This window comes from Antennarius striatus, chromosome 19 (assembly GCF_040054535.1).
Source record: "Antennarius striatus isolate MH-2024 chromosome 19, ASM4005453v1, whole genome shotgun sequence".
Taxonomy (NCBI): domain Eukaryota; kingdom Metazoa; phylum Chordata; class Actinopteri; order Lophiiformes; family Antennariidae; genus Antennarius; species Antennarius striatus.
In genome coordinates, this window is record NC_090794.1 from 17,555,774 (window position 1) to 17,573,482 (window position 17,709).

Sequence of the window (17,709 nt, forward strand, 5' to 3'; positions counted from 1 at the left end):
ACTAATTTAGGCAAGCAGAAGAAGTTTCAGACTAAAAAAAAGGTAAAATATTTTCCAAGATTTTCAAACTTTAATCAAAACGGGTCAAATTTACCTTTAACGTAAAGGATTTCACACCCACGTTTCTGCGCTGAGGTTCTCCCAACACTAGAGGGCGCCATATCCGTCAATCTAAACCTGTGGCCATAACTTCCTGTTGTCTCCGTCTGAATCAGATTGAGAAAAGAAGTGAAGAGCTCTCACTCAAGTCAAATTAATAAAAAAAATTTTTTGCGTTTCCTGTCAGTGGGGGAAAGTTTTAACTTTCGCCATTGACCTTCATGCACGGACATCGTGGCGCATGTGTTTTTTTGTTGTTGTAACTATCGCTCTGATGGAATCAGAATGTGGAGAAATATCCTATAATGCTATTCATATTCAGGAAAATGCTCTCAATATGACAAAAAAGAAAATGTAGGTCGGCTGCTGCGCCTTACGGGAAATGTATAGATATCCGGGAAGATACGAGTAGCGGCGTGTTCGTTGATTTCTTTGAGACGTTGGACATTTTCGTGCACTGTGTGAAGCTTCTTCTTCTATAGACGATCTTTGTTGACGACCAGCAGCAACGCACTTTCCTGCTGTCGTACAGCATGTGAAGCTTCCTTTTCATATACGATCTTTGTTAACGCCCAGCAGCAGCACATTCCCTGCTGTCGCTCACCATGTGAAGCTTCTTCTCTCATAGACGATCTTTGCCGTCGCCCAGCCCCACACTTCCGGCTGCCGTGTGGAGGAGCCCGACAGCTGCTGCAGACGCTCCTCCATCCGCTGGACCACCAGCTTCTGTTAACGCGGCATTTGATCATTTTATCCAAGAAGAACCACGAAGCAAACCGACAAGAATCCATTCAACCCGCCTTTCCGTTCGTCGGTCGCTGTTTCCTCGGTAGCTGTCAGCGCACCGTCGCCGCCAGCGGTGGTGGCGATCACCGACCGACAGGTATGCCTTCCCCCGCCGCCAGAGACGCCGCCAAGAAGAAGCACGTCCGCTTCGCCAGCATGGAGGACAACGACGACCAGGAGGAAGACACCCTGTTCGACCAGAGGAAGGACTCCGGAAGGGGGCTGAAGAGCGCGCTGAAAGCCGCCAAGAGGACGGCGCGGACGGGAAGCGACGCCCGGGTGGAGGTGGTCGGCGGCGGGCGGCCGGCGCCGGGGGCGTGCCTCCGCTGGACGGTCAGCCTCACGCTGTGCGCGTCCTTCCTGGGACTGGTAATGTCACGAGGCCCGCCTCACCTGGAGCTACCTGACGGCTAGCTCACCTGTCGGCCGCTAGCTCACCTGTCGGCAGCTAGCTCACCTGTCGGCCGCTAGCTCACCTGTCGGCAGCTAGCTCACCTGTCGGCAGCTAGCTCACCTGTCGGCAGCTAGCTCACCTGTCGGCAGCTAGCTCACCTGTCGGCAGCTAGCTCACCTGTCGGCAGCTAGCTCAGCTAGCAGCTGCTAACAGCTGGATGAGTGAAAAGCAGAAGACAGAATTATTCCTCTTCTGCTTTTTCTTTTCTTTGTGTTTTCAGTGAAACTTCCCCCCAGAATAGGTGAGCTGAAGGAGTCGTGCCTCTGAACACCTGACACCTGTAGATTCTCAGCTGGTCTGGAGGCTGAACGCTTCAGTTCCTGCAAAGACAGGATTTGCAAAGTTGCCAAACTCGCTCTGCTACTAAAGTAATCGGATTACCTGAAGCCACCTGAAGCCCTGATCATTGTTCCATCGTTTCCGTCACCAACACATCCGGAATACATGTGTGAAACACAATGCATCAGATCTCTTCAGTTAATTCAGATCAATCCACAGATATGAAGTTTATTATATATATTTTTATTATTATACATGTTTATATGGAATTTGCCACGAGAAAACACAAAATATGGAATATTTCCAAAAATTAGTGTAGCGTTTAAAGGCACTAAATGAAGAGGTGTCTTCTTACCAGAAGCAGCACGACGTCACTGTTTCAGCCAAATCAAGGCCGTCTGTTCGCTTGTTGTTCAAAGTCAAACATGATCCTGAAAGAAATTCAAAAGCTCTCGGCAGGATTAAACGTACGTTGTCCTTTTCAGCCCATTTAAGATTGTTTTCGTGCTTATTTTATTATAAATCCAATCTTCTGTCCAGGTGGCTTCAGCTTTTCAGTGTGAAAGCAGCAAACAGAACAAAGTATAGTGAAATAGTTCATCATAAATGTGAAGAACAAGCGGCTCCATGGGAACGGTTTCCGGGCTGCAGGAGGTGTGACCCTCAGTGTGTCTGCTGTCTCCAGGGGATGAGCATCTCCGTTCTCGGCCCCACGTTTGAGGACCTGGCTGTGAACGTGGGGAAGAACATCAGCAACATCTCGTACATCTTCATCGGACGCTCTGGGGGCTACATCTTTGGCTCCCTGCTGGGGGGCACTCTGTTTGACTGCATGAACCCCTACCTCCTGCTGGGTGAGACAAACGTAGTGCTTCATGCTGGGAAAGCTTCAGGGTTGTGTTCAGGTGGTTGTGATGAGTTTGTCCTGGTAGTGTGTGTGTGTGTGTGTGTGTGTGTGTGTGTGTGTGTGTCCTACTGACTCCTGCTCTTGTCCTCCAGGGTTGTCTCTTCTGGTCACGGGGTTTGGAATGTGCACCATCCCATTCTGCACGCAGGCGCTGCTCCTCACCGGACTCATGTCCAGCATCGGGGTCTCCATGGGGGTTTTAGACACAGGTAAACCCACGTCCACACGGGAGAGAGAAGCACGGGGGTCGTTCACACGTTCACAAGAATCACATGCTGGATCCTCAGGGGACCATGCATTAATCTGATTTTCCAGTCATTCATTAGATGCGTTTTGATTGCGGTTGTAAACACCGTGTGGGACTGTTGGGCCGGGACAATCCACTCATGACGTGTAACAGATGAGTCACAGGAGACGTTCTGTCAGTGCAGACGGAGGGAATTCAGGTCCTGATTGGCTCCCTGTCAGGTCAGACCTGCTGGTCGTCGGTGAGGAAGCAGCTCAAGGTCCTGCTGTCCTGTGTGGTGCCAGCAGGGGAGCTGGCCTGCTGTTCAATTACTAAACAAGAGTAGATGGAGAGATAGATAGAGAGATAGAGATAGAGAGATAGAGAGAGAGAGAGATAGAGAGATACGTTAGCACTGGATGAACACCAGGAGAAAAGGAAACCCTGACATCACAGGACATACCACAAGACATACATTACACTAACAGACACATGCAGCACTAACAGGACTTATATACTAAACTATAACTAAAATATAAACAGTATAAAATTAAAATATAAAACAGTATAAAAAATTAATAAATAAATATATAAACAGTATAAAATTAAATTAAATTAAATTAAATCCATTCAACCCCGTGCTGACCTCGCCACCTCCCCCCCACTCCTCCTGAGAGAGTCATTGTACCCCCTGATGGCACGGGGCACGAAGGAGGACCTCAGCCTCTCTGTGGAGGCGCTGTGTGACAGCAGTCTGCCGCTGAAGGTGCTTCTCTGCTGGGAGAAGGTGGTGTGTAGGGGGGGCTGGTGTTGTTCATGATGGCCTTAATTTTAGACATGGTCCTGCTCTCCAGAAGCGTCTCCACAGAGTCCAGGCTCAGCCCGACCACTGAGCCCGCTCTGCGGATGAGTCTGTTCAGACGGTCCATATCTCTTTTCCTGGCCCCCCCACCCCAACACACAATGGCGTATGACAGCACACTGGAGACTACGGACTGATAGAACATGAGAAGGAGCTTAGGACAGATGTTGAAGGAGGCCAGCCTCCTCAGGAAGTACATCCTGCTCTGCCCCTTCTTGTACACACAGTTGGAGTTGAGTGACCAGTCCAGTCTGCTGTCTAGCTGAAGTCCCAGGTACTGATAGTTTTCTACCACCTCCACCTCACTGCCTTTGATGATCACCGGCTGTGGAGAGGGAGGTGCCCGCCGGACATCCAGAACCATCTCCTTTGTCTTGGAGACGTTGAGCTGGAGCTGGTTCTGTTGGCACCACTCCACGAAGTCAGCCCCCAATGCCCTGTACCCCCCCTCATCACCCTCCCGGATACATGCCACTATCGCGGTGTCATCGGAGTACTTCTGTATGTGGCAGGTATCCGAGTTGTGCTTGAAGTCTGATGTGTAGAGGGTGAAGAGAATGGTGGAGAGCACGGTCCCCTGTGGCGCCCCCGTGCTGCTGGTCACCATAGAAGACAAGCAGTCCCCCATACGGACGTACTGGGGTCTGTCCGTTAGGTAGTCCGTGATCCAGCTCACGAGGTAGGGGTCCACAGCCATGGAGGTCAGTTTATCCTGCAGGAGCCGGGGCTGGATGGTGTTGAAGGCGCTCGGAAACAGATGTGAGTTCTTCAGCCCCAGTCCGACCCGGGCAGATTGATCCGGGGGAGTTCGGTGAGCTCTGGGGTTGATGCAGCCGACTGATGTAAACATGTGATTAAGAAATGTGTGTGTGTGTGTGTGTGTGTGTGTGTGTGTGTGTGTGTGTGTGTGACACCAGTCTCTTACGAAGGGCCCCCCCTGATGTTGATGGTTTACTCTGGCGTCTGTTCTGTTCTGCCCCCCCAGGAGGTAACGTCCTCATACTGAACACATGGGCTGAGCAGGCGGGCCCCCACATGCAGGCTCTACACTTCAGCTTTGCGTTGGGGGCCTTTGTGTCGCCCATCATCGCCAAGCTGCTGTTTGGGCCCCACGAGGACATCGGCGGAGGAGTGGCCCCCGCCAACTCCACAGCTCCTGCGGCCACCACCCCCGACACCCACGTGGGCGGGGCCGGCGGCGGACACGCCTTCATGTGGGTCTACATCGTGATCGGCTCCTTCGTCTTCCTCAGCTCCTTCCTCTTCTTCCTCCTGTTCTCCCGCGGCAGCTACTCGCGTGACAACCCCCCCGGCGGCGCGTCGGGGAAGCCCCCGGCGGCGTCCAGGCACCACACCGCCCTGGTGGTGCTGTGCGTCTTCTTCTTCTTCGCCTACGTGGGGGCCGAGGTGGCGTACGGCTCCTTCATCTTCACCTTCGCTAAAGATTACGCCGGCATGCCGCCGCCGCAGGCGGCCGGCCTCAACTCGCTGTTCTGGGCGGCGTTCGCCGCCTGCAGGGGGGTGGCCGTCTTCTTCGCCGCGTGCATGCACCCCGGGACCATGATCCTGCTCAGCCTGGTGGCGTCCACCGTCTCCTCGCTGCTCCTGTGCCTCTTCAGCAGGGAGGCAGTGGCGCTCTGGTTCTGCACCGGCCTCTACGGGGCGTCCATGGCCGCCACCTTCCCCAGCGGCATCTCGTGGGTGGAGCAGTACACCACGGTGACGGGGCGCACGGCGGCGGCGTTCGTGGTGGGGGCCGCCCTGGGGGAGATGGTGCTGCCGGCGGCGGTGGGGTTCCTCCTGGGGAGGTTCCCCGACCAGCCCCTGCTGATGTACCTGTCGCTCGCCACCGCCGCCTTCACCTCCATCCTCTTCCCGGTCATGTACAAGCTGGCGACGGCCCCCGCCCACCAGAGCAGGAAGCCCCGCCCCAGGGGGGGACGCCCCGACGCGGACGACGGCGAGGACCGCCAGGCGCTGCTGGACTCGGGAGCCAATGAGGAAGAGGAGGAGGAGCAAGAGAACGACGCCGATCAGTGGAACGACACCGACTTCGAGGTCATCGAGATGGACGACACGGCGAGTCCCGCCAGTTCACCCAGTAAGGCCTCCTGCCCCCCCCACGGGACGGAGCCCGGAGGCGGAGCCTCTTTCTCAGACACTAAATCCCTGGTGGGAGACTCGCCCCGACGCAAACTCATGTTCTCTTTGGCGAGAGAGAAGAGAGACTGATGCCCCCCCCCGTACACACACACGACTCCCTCAGGTGCTGCCGGTCCGTCACTAGAGCCCCGCCCCACACGGGTGCTCATTGGTCGTCTGGAACCTGGGAGGAGCTCTGATTGACCAAAACCTGATCAGCTCCGATCGTTTAAAGCTTCTGGATCCTTAAGAACAACCTGATTTAAATCTCTAGAAATAATCCATTATTGTCTCTGAGGGGTCCTGCCCCCCCCACCAGTAAGGTCAATCATCACTAGGGAATCCCCAGAGTGAATTCAGTGCCTTCTGTGAGGACACACAAGCTGTGGATGAGAAGGACAGTCGCCCTCGTCACAACCCCCCCTCTACCAAAACCTGATTCATTTTTGCACTATTGTAGTGATGAACGGAGGTGTGTGTGTGTGTGTGTGTGTGTGTGTGTGTGTGTGTGTGTGTGTGTGTGTGTGTGTGTGTGTGTGTGTGTGTGTGTGTGTGTGTGTGTGTGTGTGTGTGTCAGATTTTAGAAGATGTTTTCTGTGGCACTTTAGTAAAGATGATCTGATTGGTTCCGTCACGTCTGGTGTTTCTACGTTTCACACCTCACCCACTTTTATTTGAATCACAGCAGAAATTTTTAATACATTTGACTTTTTAAAATTTTTTTATTATATCAATCTCAAACCTCCACCCAAAAACAGCGATATCCATGAAAAACAAACAAACACTTCCTTCATGGTTATTTTGTACATTTATACAAAGCACACGGGTCCTTGTGTGCGGCTGTAGGGACGACTGACGGTCAGGTGTGGACATGGCTTCATGAGGTTCTTTAAAACACAATCGTGTGCACAACAAGGAAACAATAGACTCTGGACATAAATTCAAAACCAGTAAAAATACAGTATTGCAACACTCCCAGATTTTTTTTTCTTTTTAAACAAATGGTTTCCAGTTCCGACGCTCCGTCGAGCACCACGTGTCAAAGAACTTTTAACACAATCGGGGGTTAAAGTGAAGACGAACTCCTAACGGAACGCACAGGCAGGCTGCATCCTGTGTGGCGCTTCAGGGGTTAAATGTTAATGCACAGTGAGATTATAAGATGAAGCTATACAGGAAACTATTTACAGCCGGAGTCGATAGAAAACGTCCATTTGTGGTTCAAATGTAGGTTTTTTTGTTGATTTGAAAGGAAGCTCCTTTAAAAAGCGATGACGTGAAGCTGCTGCAGCGAACGTGACACGAAAAGTCATCCTGGATCGGACTCCGGTCGGATGCTCCGCTCGTCCGACGGCGGCAAAACCAACCGGCCCTGGTGGAGGGCGGGGGGGGGGGGGGGGCGAGAAATATTTAAATAACACGAGACGATGAAAACCCAACAGGAGTCAATCAAAAGCACCATTTAAACCAGTTCAAATGAAAGGACAGGGAACACTGGGGGGGGGCGAGTAGCACCAACTGGAGAGGAGGGCTCCTGTGCTCAGGAGCCAATCAGAACTGCTCGAGCAGCTGTCGGAGGTAGGGGGCCTTGGAGAGCTGCCTGTTGACACGGGACAGCTTGTAGATGACGGGACAGTCCAGGGACACGCAGGGAACCTGGCGCTCAGCGCAGCCGCTGCAGTTCCTGCAGATCTGGACACACACACACACACACACACACACACACGGCGTCTGAACGCAGCACAGCACGTGATACACAACCTCACAGTCAGACGGCTGTTTTAATGGTGCTTTATCACCGTCTAAACCAGCAAGCACTGGGTCAAAGGTCGGTCCGAACAACGGCTCGGAATAATTTACTGTCACAAGTATGAGGAAATGTTTCCCACACTGACATCCAGTAATGTACAGCGGTACCTCTACTGACCAACGTCTCTACTGACCAATGTCTCTACTGACCAATGTCTCTACTGACCAAACTCTCATTTATTGTGTAATAATCTAGTCGTAACATGTATTTGTTACATGTTTTGATGCATTTTTATGCTTTATAAAACATTTATGTCTAAATTTTGGGGGCTTGGAATGGATTAGGGCGTTTGCATGGAAAACGCGTCTCTACTTACGAAATTTCTTCCAGAACCAGTTAATTTGGTAAGTAGAGGTACCGCTGTAGATACCAGAATCACGTGTGTATTGCGTGTGTCAGGTGATCTTTATTCAGTCCGTACGGACCGACGGCTGTTCAACCAGGTCGACTTCAAGATCTTATTCTATTATCATGAAATGATTTTGTGACAATAAAACAGCCATGTTTGACCGTCATTAACTCTGCAGACCTTTATCTTTACGTCTTGAGGTAGAAACCAAAACGCCCCCCCCCTCACCTTCAGCAGATTGTCCTGTTGACTCTCCCATTGTCTCATGTCCTGGTAGAGCGTGACGGCGACTCGCTGGGGTTCGGCCCGACACCGTGAACACACCCCCAGCTGGGTCAGCTCGTCGCACACGGGGCAGTGAAGCGTGGTGAAGTACTGGGAGATGGTTCCTTTCCTCCCCGCCTCGTCCCCGCCCACCATGGAGGAGCACGACGCCTTCTGGATCTGTGTGCAAAGACGCCACGGTGAAATGTGACTGCTTGACAACATTTCCATAAGGCAGTCAGAGACTGAAACATCCTGCGACACCCCCGAATTCATCATTTGACCCTGACCTACACATTTTTGTGCCTCTGGCTTCCTGGAAATGTTTTTTGTTTTGTGATTATATCTCATCAGGTTTCAGAGATGTGTACCAGACAAGGTATAGAAGTCAAAAATTGACCTTGACCTTGGTTTTCAAGGTCACGGTTGTGATTTAATTTTCATTCCCTTGAACAAACTCCTTTTGTTTCGTCTTTCTATCTGATCCGGTTCCTGAGATATGTGCAAAAAAAAATGTACAAAAGTTGAAATTTGACCTTGACCTAGTTTTCTCAAGGTCAAGGTCATCATCTCATCTTCATCCCCTTTGCTGCCTGAGTCATGTGCTTCTTGTTTCATCTTACTATCTGAAACGGTTGCAGAGGTATTTGGCGGGATGTATAGAGATATTTGGCAGCGTGTTCCCAGCTCCACCAGCAGGGGGCGTGTGTGTTCCGTCAGCAGAGGAGCCCTGGTGACAGCAGAGCTGCAGCTTGACGCGCCTCAATCATTCTGCCTTCATCCTTTGTTCTCTTTCCTAAACCCACCGAATGAACACCATCTCTGCGCTCCGGTTGATCGAATCCCGACTGGACTCATCAGGACTCGCCTCGATCCGAAACACGGACACGAGGAGCCCCGCTCACTTCCTGACAGAACGCGCTCCTCTTCCTCACCCTGGGCAGCTCCTGGTACCAGCGGAACACGTCCACGCCGATCAGCTGGAACATGCGCGCCAGCGGCGGCAGGATCTGTTTGGTGATGTAGTAGGTGGCGTTCAGGCGCAGGCCGGCGTCCTGCAGCACCTCCACCGGCCGACGCACCAGCTGGATGAGGGGCACGCCGGGCGTCCCGTACACCACCACGTAGGGCACCCGCTCGCCCACGCGGGGCTCCAGGCGCCGGTCGTACGCGATCATACGTCTGAGGACGCAAAAAAACACACAAAAAAAAACGATGTTACAAAAACAGCTGAAGAATAAAATAAAAATTCATATTAAAATTCAACCAACTTCAGTAATGGATTAACAACGTGAACAGTTGTGTGATTATCAATGAGGATGAAAATATCCTTCTGAAATCTGATTTTCACCCATTAAGATATGTGTTGCCTAGCAACAGACTCAGGTACTGTAAATGCAGGCTAGAGAAGCCAGACAATGAGCGCTGTGGGGAAGGAGTAATTGGATTCACACAGACTACTGTAACTGTCGAGGACAAACTCCTCCACACACACACACACACACACACACACACACACACACACACACACACACACACACACACACACACACCTGGTGAGCTCCAGGGCGGGCACACAGGCTCCGGGTCGGTACGAGCCGCTGCCCCGGTACTCCTTGGCGAAGGTCAGGTCCTGCATGCTGGCGCGGCCGTCCAGAACCTTCACACACTGATGCTGCACGTACTGCTTCACCTGGCTGATGTCACGCGTCTCGAACAGCAGCTTAATGGAACGCTCCAGGATCTGCAGGGGGGGGGGGTTCAGATGAACCACGACGAGGAAGAAAATCACAAATACCAACTGAATGTCTTCATTTAAATACGCTTAAATAGTAATATTACCATCTGTTGCTAACTGACATGTGGAGGAGGGAGGGGATTGGTTCGTCCGTTACCTTGGAAACAGCAGGACAGCTGTCGCGACGCACCGTCTCGATCCCTTTGGCGTCGAACACGGGTTCCTTCTGGTCCAGGTTCTCGTACATGTAGCCCACGTAACGCTTCTTAGTCTGCAGCACGCAGGGCAGGTACACCTGGAGGACACGCAACAAACAACAACAACAACAAAGACATCAATAAACAACCGCAGATAAATCAATAAACCATAAAGAAATCAATAAGCAACCCTCAGATATGTCTAAGTTTATAGACAAAGATACAAAATGACATCCAACACAAAAAGCACATGGTGTGTGTGCACGTGTGTGTGTGTGTGTGTGTGTGTGTGTGTGTGCACGCACTACCTTTTCAAACTTGAGTTTGACCGGTTTGGGGTTGGTTGCCGTGACGGCCTCAGCTATCTCGTTGCCGATCTTGAAGGCCTGCTCTTTGGTGGCTCCCTTCAACAACACAAACATACTGAGACACACACACACACACACACACACACACACACACACACACACACACACACACACACACACAGACAGTTAGGACTCTCCAGCCGCCTCCATCCTGGATCAATTTAACAATGTGTTTTTTGTTGTCGTTACAATGTGTATTTTTTGTTGTTGTTTTTTATTTTTTAAATTTAATTTGATTTTCTTTTATTTACTGTATTGATTTATTGATTTCTTGTCCCTTTCTCTCCCTCTGTTGTTGCTGTTCTTGTAGTTATTGATGGTGGTGTTTCTTAGGGTTTTATGAATAAAAACATAAAAACAAAAACTGTACAAAAGAGATTCAGGGTTCATCTCAGTGGTTTGTAACCTCATTCTGATCGAAACACAAGACAACTGTAAAACATGTCATTAGTTGTAAATGGGCTCCAGGAGATTTCCTAATACTTCAAACAGTGGTCATTATGGTCTGCTGAACCAGCTCCTGCTCACCTGTCAGTGTCTCCATACACGACTCGTGCTCCCCACTTCTTGGTGTCATTGACCAGCTTGATGGCTCGCTCCAGCGTCTCCCTGGCTTTGTGGACGATGCTGTCCCCAACCTGTCAACCAAACAGACGTCACAGATCACAGATGCATCAAGGTGAGCGTCTCCACAAGTGGCTCACATTGTGGAGGAGAGAATCCACTCATTAAAACAGAACATCGTTCAGACGGCGGTCCTGATGAGCTTACCTCCACGCTGGGCATGCGTCCAGAGTAGTTGGCGGCCGTGTATCCGAAGGTGACGTTAGCGATGAGCTTGAGTCCCAGCTGGCGGGCGTCCAGCAGCCTCATCAGGGCTTTATCCTGCTTGTAGCTCTTCATCGACTGCTTCACCATGATCCGAGTAGTGAGGATTTCCTCCAGCATGCTGGGCAGGACCCCTTTACGCACCGAGGGCTGGACACAAATATCAAGGGCGTGAAAAAAAACCAGGACACGGCCACTAGGAAGATCTTCACAGAGAATGAGATCCTGTCACAAATATTGGATTACTTCCTGTCAGCTTACGCTCGTCCAGCAGGTGGAGTGCTTGAATATTACGGCACAAACAGAACCAGCAACGACTGGCTTCACAAACATCAGGTTGGTTTTTGAAAAAAGGAAAGAAAAAAAATAACCTAATTTCCCTCCGTGCCTCTATTAACCTCCTAATTACACACCAGTGCTCACCGCGCTGCAGGAGTGTGTGTGTGTGTGTGTGTGTGTTGTGTTATGTAATGAGAAAGTGGGACCGGAGCCAGAGAGTGGGGGTGCAGCGAGGGAATGTCTGACAAGAACGAGTGGAAGGAGGCAGAACAGTTGGGATGAGAAAAAAAAACCCGGGGTCTCCCGGGTCGAGGTGACGTGACCTCGTATCGGAGCGTCAGACGGAGCCGCACCTTCACGAAGGCGATGCCGTTGGGCGACACAGTGATGTCGTTACGCAGCTGGTAGAGGAGCTCAGGGGGAACCCGCAGGGAGGTGCAGCCGAACTTAAACTCGTCAGGCCTGAAACAGAAATGAGGATAAAAAGAATTTTGCTATCAGGACGGCTGTAATCCACACATGAACAATTCTTGGCCACAAGAAAACACCACAAATTTTCTTGAGCAGGTGTGAGGAAGACTTTAAATGACACAGGAGGAAGGCAGAGAAACTGTGAAGTCAGTAAACTTCTTATTTGGGCCAGATGTAACTAATAAATGTAACTCAATGTAACTCAATGTAATGTAACATTAATATAACTACTCCTTTATTTTAAATGACTCTCAATTTATTACTTATTCAAGTTACAAACATTACAGTTTGCTTATAGCTCTGTTATAACATAAATCTTTTTAAAACATCCTTTTATAACTTTTTTGTCAAAGTTACTGCATTGTGGGAAATGTAGTTTTTAGTCAAAGCACACTTTTGACCTGTTTATCTTTAGACACCCCTGACCTTTTATGCTCTCATGGGCCACAATAAATGATGTAGTGGGCCACATTTGGCCCCCGGGCCTTAAGTTTGACACATGTGGTTTAAAACAACAGATACAGGACATTACGGGCAGAACAACACCCTCTCAGTAAATGCCCCCTGATGGGTGAGAAGTGGGCTGAAGAGCCACTGAGACCCCCAGGCGTGTGTAAATCTGTGTAAAGACAACCGCTCACCAGTGGAAGCTGATGACTGCAGTTTTGAATCTACGATACATTAACCTCTAGACACATATTTCCCGACTTTTCTACACATTTACACATGTTTGCACATGGGCAAACCCTAATCAATAAATAATAATAAAATATTAACGATAAATAATAATAAATAACATTTATAAATCAGATTCTGGAACCACAGTTTCAGATGTGTTCAAATCTCTGCACATATTTATAGAGATTATCTTACAAATTGACAATACTCATTAAAAAAAGTTGAGGTCCAGTTACACGACGCTCAACACATTTATAAAGTTATGTCACCATAATGGCTCCATAGTCACAGTGAAGTCGTGCAGCTGATGTGGGTCTGACACCCACTGCCCTCCAAACTGCTGTTATACTTTTCCCTCTAGGATGGAGAGCATGAAGCCAGAATTCTCTCTGTTTACCTTGAAGTAGTCGACAAATGCATGCTGGAAACTAGTGTTCATTGCTCCTGCTGTTGCTATGCAACTAAAGTAATCCGAAAAAAATCCTGAAACTTGCAGCAGCGACTGTTCTGAGACGTAAAAAAAAAAAAAAAAGAAGTCTCTCAGCGTGCTCCATTAAAAATAATGAGTGGAGGGAAGCAGCAGTGGAAGGCGTTCTCTGTGGACCTGGAACCTGAACAAGCTGGAGTGTGTTGGTGTGTGTGGGTGTGTGGGCGTCCTTACGTTCCCTGGCTGTCCACGTGACCGAGGCAGGTGGAGAAGCAGTAGTTGTACGCGATGACGATGGAGGGGTAGAGCGACTGGAAGTCAAGTACGATCACCGAGTTGCTGTAGAAGCGCGACTCGGGCTCCATCACCAGAGGAAGGCACTGTGGCGCCCTCTGCTGGGCTCGCTGCTGGACGCTGGGCGTCACGGGGATGTAGTTCAACGGCTTGGCGACGCGCAGCATCATGGACTCCACGCGGTACTGAAAACACAGAAGGGAAGGACGGCAGCAACGTTTTACACAAGTAGGAGAATAAATAGAATGCTCTTTTAGCTATGGACCAATCAGAGTGTGTGATGTGATTACAGTGTTTTACATAGTATTTTACTATAAGGTGCACCTAAAAGCCTTTAATTTTTCCAAAAACCGACAGTGCACCTCATAATCCGGAGCAAAAAATGACTGTAATCTGCTGCTACCTGTGAACCTCGGGTTAGAACATGGTAGAACTGGATCCCAAACACCCGGGCCAGCTCGCTGGTCCTGCCGACGATGTCGTGCTGCTGCAGCAGCTGCATGGCGCCGTGGACACGACTCACGTAGTGGTCCACCATCTTCCACCTGACACACACACAGCAGCATTATCACACAATTATTACACATACAAATGACCAGAGACGGGTAGTTACTGATGCTCAAATGTTTATAACCTACAACAACCAGAATGCATTGCGTCGCAGCAGACCAATAAACAGGTGTGTCATAAATGGACACATCATCAACACGTGTTTGAGGACACACCTGTAGAGGTCTGTGTTGTGGTCGAACCAGTCCGACAGCGTGCGAGGGCTGTAGGCGGGGAAGCGCTGGTGGAGCACATGGAAGGCCACATTCTCAAAGGTGTAGTTGTTCAACGTCACCTGGAGGGAAAAACAAATAAAAAGAGGATCAGAACACCTCCTCCAACCTTTGAACACAATCCATTTGTTAGTCGCGTTCCACGTCGACAACATCACACCAAAGTCGTTACGATTGCGGTTCCCAAATCTGGTTTGCGATCCCTTACATTTAAAGTACCTACTTGTGACCACTAAACACAGGTTAGGGCTCCGGAAAGCTATTTTAGATGGGGTTTCTTTTTTTTGGACCCATGAGGATGTAAAGCCATCCAGAGTTTCATAAGAACAAAATACTCTATTGTGTAACTGAAATATTTACTTATTCTCTGTATTTGTCTCCCAGTTGGACGTCACTCCTTTATGAGAAACTGCCCCAGAAAATTCATGGAGCGTCTCTGAAAAAAAACACATTATTCCTGAAATCGTTTGATTTGTTTGCTCACACCAGATTTTACACCCAGCCTTAAGTGAAAACCTGCGACTGAGGGGATTCCCTGGGTGTTCAGGAAAATGTCATCTAACCAAAAACACTGAGCTGAATGGCTGGCAGCATCCAGACAGCAGGGATCCAAAGTGGAGAGACTGAGAGCGCCAGGTGAGACCGTCTGGACCGGCTCTTTGTGATTGGCTCATTCAGCACACGTGACAGGAACCGCATTCACACTCGTGGCTGGCTTCAGCTTGTGTGTGTGTGTGTGTGGGGGGGGGGGGTGAGGTCGTGCTGGGACACCTGCCTCGGTCTTCATCACCCTCCACAGGTTGAGGGTGAGGCGTCCCACGACGCTGATCTCAGTCATGGTGTCGGCTCCGTACTCGTCCCTGTCGGCGGCGAAGCGGTTCTCTTTGGAGTCGCCTGAGGACACGCAGACAGACAGTTAGAAGGGAGCCATTCACACACACACACACACACACACACACACACACACACACACACACACACACACACACACACACACACACATTTATCTGGTCGCATTTATCTGCCACATCTTAAGGATTGGTGCATGAAAATATATTAAACCGGTCCGCGGGGACAAAAAAATTGGGGACCATTGCTGTACAATGATGGCAATCTAAACAAATGTCTCAGATGGATGATGTATGTTTGCAGATCACCTGCTGGAGGGGTTAAAACACTCACCTGGAACCCGTGAGATCTGCTGACAGAGATCCACTCCGAGCACGGCGGCGCGCTGGAGGAGGTAACCCCAGGAGCTCATCTGTACCTCGTAGCCCACCAGCATGTCGGGGTCGTACCTGACACGACACGGCCACAGCGTCTCACAGCGTTCCCTCAGGCTGGCATTTCACCACAATATAGTGTGTGTACAGTAACGCTGCTGGCGTACCTCCTCACAATGCTGACCAGCTCCTGAAACAGCTGCTCCTCATCAGTGGCGTATGTCACCTGCAGCCCAGAGACGCCTGACCTGACCAGCAGGGGCGCTGCTCCTCCTTCACCTGAGGCGACATGTCTGGAGCTTTAATACACTTTATTGAATCGCGTTGGCAAACCAAAAACACATCCCTCCTTTCCAGCAAAGCTGTGACAAAATGTGTTTCAACCTTGTTTAGAACTCTGATGGTCTTTGTCCACCACGAGGGCGCCTGTCAGCTGGGTGGTGTCAGCATCACACAGGGGGGCGTCAGAACAGAGGCAGTAGAATAAGGCACATATGGGGTCGAACTCGGGGTCGGGCTCGAGGTCACGTCTGGTTCTCGCATGGAGCTCCATGCCCATCAGTGTCAGGTACTGGACCTGGACAGGGACCAGGGTTCAAGGAAACATTCATCAAAATACACAGACAAGGATGGTTTGTACCCATTTAACTCTATTCCTTCATCCACATTACATATAATGGAATAACTGCATTTTCCCTTTCTAAAATATACGGAGTCTGAATGAAGAATTGGGTTCTGAAACGTTGCAGCTGACCTCATGCAGCGCTTTGGCATCCTGCAGGTTTTGCATGCTGATTCTGAAGCCGTAGGAGTTGGCGATGCTCGGCCCTTCAATCTGAGAATCATCTTTCTTTGGTACATTCAAAGCAGCAAACTGGTTCTGTGGAAAAAGAAAGTGAACTGAACTCAAGAGAAACTTCATTCATGATATAAGGAGCATGCAATCCTCTCCATGCACTGTTCTACACTGGTATTGTAACCCTTTTCCCCAAGCACTGAGGACTGTGATGTTTCTGTGGTAAAGTCATCACTAGCTGTGGTCTGACCTTCATCTGAGTGGTCAGTAACACTCGTCTCAGTGGGCGCGCCTGGCCTCTCCTCCTCTGATGGAGTCTCTGCGACGTGGGATCCTCTGCAGGAGGAAGAACAGGATGATCAGACATGAGTTCACCAGAAATTCTAACAAGACTTCATGCATAAGTCCTAACAAGTTACTGCCAAACTGTACATTTTTAAAGATATAGAGCAGGTGAAACATTCTGAATCCCAGCACATCTTAGCTAAGCAGCTTATATTAGCTGAAATCTACCCTCACAGTCGATATCAACAGAGTCCAACAGTGTGAGGTGTTCTAACCATGTGATATGGGCGTGCTGCACACCGGCTCCAGATCTGCCTTGCTTCTTTGCAGCCTCCTTGAAAAAGGGGTACTCTGAGTGAGGAGGGGACTCGCTCTTCCGTCTTCCCTGTTATCATCATGGGGGGACGAGGGACTGAGATCCTCCTCTGGTATCTCCTTGTACCTGGAGGGCCCTGGTGACTGTGGGTCTGGAGAGTTCTCTCTGTTGTACCTGAGCTGGTCTAAACCTGAAGGGCTGGGCTGACAGGACTGCTGCCACACAGGCAGCTCTGGAGACTCTTCATCATCTGCATCATCACCCACTTCACTGCCTCCCCTCTGCTCAGACGTCACACTCCCTCCCTCTGAAACGGGACTCACCTCTGTGGATTTACACTGATTCATAGGAGATATTATTAAGGACAGGTTGCTTTTCTTTCTCCTTTTGGTCCTGATACTGCTCGGCCTTTCGCTGAGCTCTTTCCTAAACGTGAGACAACTGGAAGCCCCCGGCTGCTCAGCTCTCACTGGTTTGCCCTCCACAAACAGTCCGATCCCCGTCTTCAGCAGCTCGCCGTCTCTTCTGGCTTTACATAAACTCTCGTACTGTTTCCTGGCTTCCAACCACAGCTGCACTCGCTCTCTAGCAGGCGGGGTTCTACAGGGCAGAAGGACAACCTTCTTGTCACCCCCTGAGGATTGCTCGAGCTCGGGGTGATCTCTGCCCACCCCCAAAGCCTCAGCAGTCTGGTCTTGGGAAGATGAGGTCAAAGTGATGGCGGGGTGTGTCATGGCTGAGAAGGCTGTCTTCCAGAAATGGAGGCCCTCCAGAGACAGTTCCCCACTGAACTCTGCCAGCTCCTTAACCAGTCTGGTGCCCACCAGCAGCTTACGGCCCCCAACCTCC

The 17,709-nt window shown here is 50.2% G+C and overlaps 2 protein-coding genes across 4 annotated transcripts in view; one reads left to right on the plus strand and one right to left on the minus strand.

The window, feature by feature from the left end:
- The first annotated feature begins 293 nt into the window (after positions 1-293).
- Positions 294-6,362, plus strand: mfsd4b (major facilitator superfamily domain containing 4B). 3 transcript variants are annotated; one of them, XM_068343162.1, is made up of 4 exons: positions 294-1,254; positions 2,304-2,472; positions 2,618-2,734; positions 4,599-6,362. In XM_068343162.1, the coding sequence occupies exons 1-4, from the start codon at positions 985-987 to the stop codon at positions 5,843-5,845; spliced, it is 1,803 nt and encodes a 600-aa protein (XP_068199263.1). In that variant the 5' UTR covers positions 294-984; the 3' UTR covers positions 5,846-6,362. The 3 variants fall into 3 exon arrangements, with proteins under 3 accessions (XP_068199263.1, XP_068199264.1, XP_068199265.1); XM_068343163.1 differs by having other exon boundaries at positions 1,112-1,707; XM_068343164.1 differs by having other exon boundaries at positions 1,112-1,580.
- Positions 6,363-6,491: 129 nt separating this feature from the next.
- The window catches only part of rev3l (REV3 like, DNA directed polymerase zeta catalytic subunit), a 52,548-nt gene continuing 41,330 nt past the window's right edge, over positions 6,492-17,709 (minus strand). The window contains exons 14-32 of the mRNA XM_068343161.1: positions 16,820-17,709; positions 16,510-16,595; positions 16,218-16,343; positions 15,848-16,040; positions 15,631-15,742; positions 15,423-15,538; positions 15,016-15,134; positions 14,184-14,302; positions 13,862-14,003; positions 13,399-13,643; positions 11,942-12,050; positions 11,253-11,459; positions 11,010-11,119; positions 10,422-10,536; positions 10,074-10,211; positions 9,732-9,922; positions 9,114-9,360; positions 8,143-8,358; positions 6,492-7,447 (exon numbers count right to left, since the gene is read on the minus strand). Of these exons, the coding sequence (XP_068199262.1) occupies positions 7,307-7,447; positions 8,143-8,358; positions 9,114-9,360; positions 9,732-9,922; positions 10,074-10,211; positions 10,422-10,536; positions 11,010-11,119; positions 11,253-11,459; positions 11,942-12,050; positions 13,399-13,643; positions 13,862-14,003; positions 14,184-14,302; positions 15,016-15,134; positions 15,423-15,538; positions 15,631-15,742; positions 15,848-16,040; positions 16,218-16,343; positions 16,510-16,595; positions 16,820-17,709 (3,622 nt within the window). The 3' untranslated portion in view covers positions 6,492-7,306. The remainder of the gene's footprint in view (positions 7,448-8,142; positions 8,359-9,113; positions 9,361-9,731; positions 9,923-10,073; positions 10,212-10,421; positions 10,537-11,009; positions 11,120-11,252; positions 11,460-11,941; positions 12,051-13,398; positions 13,644-13,861; positions 14,004-14,183; positions 14,303-15,015; positions 15,135-15,422; positions 15,539-15,630; positions 15,743-15,847; positions 16,041-16,217; positions 16,344-16,509; positions 16,596-16,819) is intronic.

Bases quoted from the DNA above. Each gene is read 5' to 3' on its own strand.
- mfsd4b (XM_068343162.1), top strand. From the start codon at position 985: ATGCCTTCCCCCGCCGCCAGAGACGCCGCCAAGAAGAAGCACGTCCGC. The intron at 1,255-2,303 runs GTAATGTCACGA...TGCTGTCTCCAG, and splicing joins GCGCGTCCTTCCTGGGACTG to GGGATGAGCATCTCCGTTCT. The intron at 2,735-4,598 runs GTAAACCCACGT...CTGCCCCCCCAG, and splicing joins CATGGGGGTTTTAGACACAG to GAGGTAACGTCCTCATACTG.